Source organism: Ursus americanus, chromosome 16, assembly GCF_024610735.1.
Source record: "Ursus americanus isolate L20-20 chromosome 16, mUrsAme1.1.p, whole genome shotgun sequence".
In the NCBI taxonomy this organism is placed as follows: Eukaryota; Metazoa; Chordata; class Mammalia; order Carnivora; family Ursidae; genus Ursus; species Ursus americanus.
In genome coordinates this window covers 49,677,990-49,684,997 of record NC_142142.1, presented here as the reverse complement: position 1 = coordinate 49,684,997, position 7,008 = coordinate 49,677,990, and the positions used below count along the sequence as shown (strand labels likewise).

General features: G+C 39.0%; 1 protein-coding gene across 4 annotated transcripts in view; it reads right to left on the bottom strand.

Moving 5' to 3' along the window:
- Positions 1–1,230: 1,230 nt before the first annotated feature.
- DDX6 (DEAD-box helicase 6) overlaps positions 1,231–7,008 on the bottom strand; it is a 31,297-nt gene continuing 25,519 nt past the window's right edge. For 3 of the 4 annotated variants that reach the window (XM_045797935.2, XM_045797934.2, XM_087868375.1), the window contains exons 13-14: positions 6,722–6,904; positions 1,231–5,615 (exon numbers count right to left, since the gene is read on the bottom strand). In XM_045797935.2, coding sequence (XP_045653891.1) covers positions 6,729–6,904 — 176 coding nt within the window. In that variant the 3' untranslated portion in view covers positions 1,231–5,615; positions 6,722–6,728. Of the gene's footprint in view, positions 5,616–6,697; positions 6,905–7,008 lie in introns of all 4 variants that reach the window. The other variant, XM_045797936.2, reaches the window with a different exon arrangement.

The window sequence follows — 7,008 nt, the reverse complement described above, 5'->3', positions numbered from 1 at the left end:
ATGCCCTGGTCCATTGGATCCCTAAAATCTCACTGAGGCAGGTCTGTGATTTTTTGTGAAATTGATTTCCTATCCTCTAGCACGCTTGAGTTTTACCAACGTATCCAGGTAGATACTATTTCCTGCTCACCATGTCCATAATATTGTGGGCCAGCATGATATCCTGCAGAATTCAGAGGTGATCAAAGTCTCTCCGGACCAGCTAGAAGGGTAATAAGAGTCTTGACATATAACAATGAAGTTGTATTGTTGGTCCTGACAGCTAGCTAATAGCAAACGGTTTGTCATTGCTGAGGTCTAGAGGGGGGAGAAAAGCACTCAATACATCAATAGCTACATTCCGGGTGGCAAAGAATTTTTACAGCAGTTGCAATGGAAGTCATCACCTGGTTAAGTTTATGATAATCCACTATCACTCTCTATAATCCATTTGTCTTCTACACAAATATGCGTGTGTTGAATGAATATATGGTAAGAACAACCAATGTCTCATCTTTCAAGTGTCAGTGGCACTAACCTCTGCAATCTCTGCTCTTTAGATGGAAAGGTTGAAGTCATGTTCCCGTTTCTTCATAGACAATGTAGTGTAGTGAAAGAACTGTTTACAACTTTGCTGTAGCTGAGTCTTGAAATCAGGTTAATAAGCCCTTCCATCTTTTCAAAATTACGGCATTGCAATCCACGAACGTGGCACCTCTCAATTTCTTTCATCAGTGTTATTTTGCAGCTTTCAGTATGTTAAGTGTTGTGAACATTTTGCTAGTTATACCTAAGTATTTCTTTTGGGGTTAGAGCAAAGGGGGCTGTGTTTAGCTTTAAGTGTCTGGATTTCTCACTTAGGTCTTTAGATTTCATCAGTATTTTATACTTCTTAGCACACAAATTCTGTTCATATTATTAGATTCATTGCTAAATACCTTTCGTGGGCATGTTCAATTTACTGAAACATTTGGACAGTTCTGGGAGGTGATTCCTTGTAACGTCTCTCCAAATGATTATCTCAGTTCTCTGTTCAGGCAATGACAACTGAAAAAGTGGAATGAGGACGTAAGACATTATCTACACTGGATGAGGGTGCACTGAGATGAGCCATCTCAGGTTTTACTCAACTGGGCTTACAGTAGTGTTGAGAATGTCCTACCGTCTCACCATGTGAATTACTTTAGTAAAATGTTCTCAAATGCAAGGATTCCTAAATAGCACAGCTGCTACTGACATACCACACACACATTTGGAGTTCCAGTGGGCTTTTATTGAGATAAATTAACAAAAACCAAGATTTTATCATTTTATCATTTTTTCTGAACCTTATAAACTCAGCAGACTCTGGTCCATATGTGTACATACAACATAACACGTTCCCAACAAAAACAGAGTCCCACTGGAACATTTGCCAATTAACAGAAAGCCAATTTTCCCTTTCCCCAAATGTTTTCAAAATTTTGAGTCCCCACTGTTCACTTCTCAGTGGAACTGGTCCCTTGTGACTAGGGACACTGGAATTCTATCCCATTTTTACTGAACAAAAATACATTTTTTCAAGTTTTAGTTGTTTCAAAAAAGGGAAGTGACTTTGTTTTCTCCAGGCACCCCTCCCCCACAACCATTGGTTAAAATACAGTAGCCTGTATCTTAATAACCCAGCCCTACCCCCTCCCTTGCCCTGCCCAGTATTGTCTACTGGAGAATTTAAACACACTTCTGCTGGAATCTGTCAGCTGTGGAGGGGCAGAGTCCAGGTGCCAGGCTAGCTCCCTCTAACCTCATGAACTGTTAGAGCCTTTGGACACTTAACTCTTTACCCCAAAGATGAGTTTTTAAGACCAGAGATTTTCTTTGGGAGTTTTAAAAAACTATCTGTAAGGATATAAAGTAGAACTACAAGCTCACCAAAGTCCACTTAATTTCACCAAAAAGCTGACTGACTTCAGCTCCCACGAAGCCAAAAATTTTGCTTGACAAAAGGCATTTTGTCAGAAAAGGATTCCACAGTAACAATTTTTAAGATACACAGAACGCTGAAAAAAGTAGCAAATTAAAATAACATGGCTTAATTCCCAAAAAATTATTTCATCTTTTTGTTACTCATCTGTAAGGTCAGGAGTGTGGCTAAAGGCCATTTCTGATGAGGTTATGAGCTTCCAAAGTGTTTCTAAATCCTTAGTGCAGACACCCTCCCTTTTGGGGCAAAGTAACCTCCCTCCCACCCCTATTTAAAAAAAAAAAAAAAAAAAAAACGAAAACAAAACCAAGTGATCAGAATGAGATGTTTTGATTCCAACAAAGTTACACTCAAGGCTTTGTGCTGAGTTGTCTGGTTCTAACCCAAGCATGATGGTATCAAACACAAAGCACACAGCAAAGGAAAGATGCTCCCATCTCATTCTGAAAATAAATATTGATAACCAATTGCCTCCCCCCTCCCCTCAGCCATTGGGGCTCAGCCATATGATGATGCTGGGACCAACTGGAAAATAATTGAGAGATATATTTAGATTTGCTTCTCCCTTGTTTCTTCCCATGGAAAATCATTTTAGAATAAGCTATTCTATTCCCAAGGGAAAGCCAAGAAAGTTTCTCCACTGGAATGTATGGGAAGAGAGAAACAAAACATAGGCCCAGAGGCAGTAAGGTATGTAACAGTCCATAACTCATTACACAACTACAACCATAGGCAAAACCATGAGTTGGACATACTTTAAATATTAAAAATAGGGAACAGTTTCATCCAAACCAACCCCTGGAAAAAATATTACCATTACTTAAAATGGACACCCAATAGTGGAAAGAACACAAAAACAATTTCCAATAACAATTCTCCTTATAGTGAGGGGGATTAAAAAAAAAAAAAAAAAAAAAGACTAGGCTTTGACCTAGTCCTTAGAGCATCTTTCCATTCAACAACTCCTATTCAAGAGTCAAGCACCAAAACTGGACAGCTGCCTCTACAGGACTGTGTCCAATAGTGGTGTCCCAGATAGTTTAAGTGCCACTCCTCATCAGAGGCTATACTTCAGTAATACTCTCAATTAAGTCTGTGCTTTAAGAGGGACCCACAGGCATGTGGCACGAGGCACAGTCTGAGGATGGCAAAGAAGACTGCGCGGTTTGTTTTGTCACCCACACACTCTCTAGCGAGATATCAAATTGCATTTAAAAGCCTTTCTTTTCTTCTATAATGAATGATCCCTCTTATCTCGCCAGAAGTGGGGGAGAAAGAGAGAGCTGCATCAGTACAAGGGCAAGATTTTTTTGGTCAAAAGTTGATGCCTTCTAAATTCCCTCCCCCCACCCCTCCCTGGAAAAAAGTTATTCCTTAATTAGGGCTTGTATTTAGTAACCAACACTGGCTGGATAGAACATAGCTTGGATACCAAATAAATGAGCTTATTCCTTTTTGGGTTTGTACTGTGCAGCTCTTGCTACAGTTTTTTAAGGAGTTAGGGCTATGTCTGATCAGGAGGCATCTGCAGGATTTTGATCCTAGGGAGTTTTGGGTGAGTCACAAATAGTTTTGCTTAGAACTAGGCAAGAGTCAAAAAAAGCAACTTTGAATAATTGATTTCTTTATCCAGATGAGTTCAGCATGAAAGCATATGCAGGACTTATCTTGAAATATTTTAGGGTTTTGAAAAAATGGAATATGGAAATCAAATTTTTTAAATTTTATTTTTTGTTTTTTTTTTTTTTAAACCCTAGATGCCTCCTGATTGACCTAGTACACTGGGTTAAAAGGGAATTAAAAACATTTTAAAAAAAAGTTCACTGGTTTTGATTCATCTCACTCCTTTTGCCTGGAGATCAGGCCAAACATCAAGCATGTTGGGAGGGGCACAATTTAAAGCAACACTATTGACTGTAAAGCATTTGCCAGCAATTTACAATGCAAAATGACAGATAATTCTTGTCACAAAGCAAAAGGATGGCAAGCAGCTTTCTGTAGCATGAAAAGTTAACAGCTCTCAAGAGTTGCCCATTCCTGCAAGTTTATGTATCAAGGTGGGCAGAGGGCAACACTCTTACACAGTACAGGAAGTGATCCACAGAAAGTAAGCTCCAGAACTGCTAACCTTACCAAAGCTGGTACTGGCTAATATTCTGAAATGCAAAATCCATGCTTTGTACATACACTGCTCAGACACTGCCACTTAACTGAATCCCCACACTGCAAGGGAGATTAATCTTTGTCCCCTTTTGCTGAGCTTGAAAAGTTCCTCAAACTTTTTTTAAAAGGGGGGGGAAGAAGCAAAATCAGAGAGAGCTTCTCAAAAATAACATCTTGAGTCATAGGTTTTTGAAGTTTCCTTGCTCTCTCTGGCAGGTGTTCCCCAAAGGTATTACATGATACAGTGTGGCAGCAAACAGTGAATCCCAGACTTCTGGTTCCCTCTTCCAACACAGGGTCACCACAGAGGTCTGCTCTCTACACTAAGAGGCCAAAGTATTTTTTAGAATTTAGTGTTGCGGAAAACTGAGCCCCTCTCATCTTTAGCTGCTCCCATAATCATTCTAATCCCCTTAATCCCAGCAACCTTCATCCAAAAAAAAAATATATATATATGTATATATATATATATATGAACCCAGAAAAAAACTTATTTACAAAGTTTATACAAGTATACACACCCAATTTTCTATGGGACACGCTTTGCCACAGAGGAAAGAGGGTCAAGGCTCTGACATGTCTACACATCAAGTGCCATAACTGCTAATGGAAGCGTATGTAAACCAGTCTTTAGTGTTCTGCTATAGAGCACAAAGGCTTGTCATATGGCTCCTGCAATGATAGACTGCTCTTTCCTTTGGGAGCGATGATGCTGTCATCTACTCAGCCCAGAAGAAATTTTTACTTGGGATTGTTTTTTTTTTTTTAAATACATGTATTTACAGTGCGGATGAACTGCAGTTGCATATCAACTCCTCCACATAAAGAAAAAGAGAATGGTGTTTAACATTACTAATACGTGTCATCTTCCAGCCCTGGGCTTGAGTATCGGGTAAAAAGGGGAGAGACTTTAACTTGAAACCAAAATGAAAAGACAAAAAATCTAAAAAAGGGAAAAAAAAAAAGAGAAAAACAAAAAAAGGAAAGAATTACTACTGTTGATTCCTTGGGCTGTGTCTAAAAGATGATATTCTGAATGGTCTCATAGCATAAGGCACTTCGCACAAATAAGTAATAAGCTCTTCAGGCTTAAAAAACGGATGAGCAATTAGGGAGAAGTTGAAATGCACTCAAGAGTCAGCTGTTGGAGAATTTTGAAATTGCAGACAAGCTTGTGTGTTCATCAAGATTCTTCTCTTTTTAGGGTTTCTCCCCTTCTCTTCTTTCTCCTCCTTCCTTGTCCCCTTCCCCAGAAAACATTTTTTAAAAACCAGCAGTTAGTGCAACTAATGTTCAGTCAGCACACAGTGCAAACAAGTGGAACAAAATAGGTAAATTCCTTCTTTTCAGCTTTTTCTCTTCACCAGTTAAAAAAAGAAAAAATGTCTGAGCTCTTTTAAGTCTTCATAGTTCCAAAATAAAAAGAAGATGAAAAACCCACAAAGAGAAGAGCATCCCCCCCAAACGATGTGTCACAGATCCAAACGAGCCTTCTGTAGTTTGTCAAAGCCTAAAGAAAGAAGGAAGAAACCTAAAATTAACTTTTTTGAAAGCAATATGAACCAGGATACCTAGGTTTTCACAATCTCCAACCCAAATGCTCTATCTGTAGTGGATTCTACTGAGCCTTTGCCAGCCGTAGAATCCATTTAGGATTAAGGAATTTCTGCTAGGCATTCCAGAGATGGACCGAGAGCCTGAAAGCTGATATCCAAAACAATTAAATCAAGAAAAACAAAAAAACATTTTAGGGGGTCGGGAGGAGAAAGAAACTAAAGTGAAGAGAGTAACTTAGGAACTTAGAAAGAGTAACAGGTAAATGGGGCGCCTGGGTGGCTCAGTTGGTTAATCACCTGATTTAGGCTCAGGTCAAGATCCTAGGATCCCAGAGTCCCTGCTTGGCAGGGAGTCTGCTTGTCCCTCTCCCTCTGCCCCTCCCTCCGCTTGTGTTCTCTCTCTCAAATGAGTAAATAAAACCTTAAAAAAAAAAAAGAGTTAACAGGTAAAATGCTCATTGCTAATTTGGAAACTACCATCTCTCAAATAAAACCGATTTTCATTTTCCTTAGAAAAAACTGCAAAACAGCCTGTATTCATTTATGTTGAGCCTTCTTTTGAGCATTACTCCCAGAGTCCAACAGTCACCAAACAATGATATAAGAGGGTAAAAAAAGACATTTATTCTCACAACCTGATTACACATTTGGCAATGAGGCACTGCAGGTAATTAACCTGATTAAGATGCCCAGTAGAAATTAAGTGTGATGCTAACAACAGAGAAATGACTGGGTGATAAAGGAAAATACAAAAAATATTTTCATATTCAAACTGCTGAAAAAGAATCTTCTCTGCTTTCATTATTTTGGAAGTCTGGATTTGTCTTAAGTACTGCTCTCGTTGTCACATTATACTGGAAGACTGCACTCAAGAGCAGCATTTATGGATTCTCTAATGGGACCACAACTTCACCCAAGCAATACATCCAGTTTACCGTCATTTATGCCAACAGTTCTACCCTATCACTGATATTACATGTAGTGCAACAGCAAATTTCTTCCAGGAAAGAGATCTTGATTTAAACACTATGCTCACTTAGCTGTTCTGTCAGGTACGCACATGCTTGTTAAGGTTTCTCATCTTCTACAGGCTCGCTGTGGTATTCTGCCACATACAGGCTCTTGTCAATGTTGCTTGGGATCGGTTTAATTTCTGTTCCCAGCTGCTCCTCAATACTTTTCAGGTTGAAGCGATCATCATATGTGATCAAGTTGATGGCTAAGCCAAGATGACCAAAGCGACCTTATGAAAAACATTTTTTTAAATAAAAAATTGAGTTAAATAGGAGAACTGATGTGCACGTACAAGTCGATCAGTGGCGAAACCATACAGAATGTTTTTGTTCA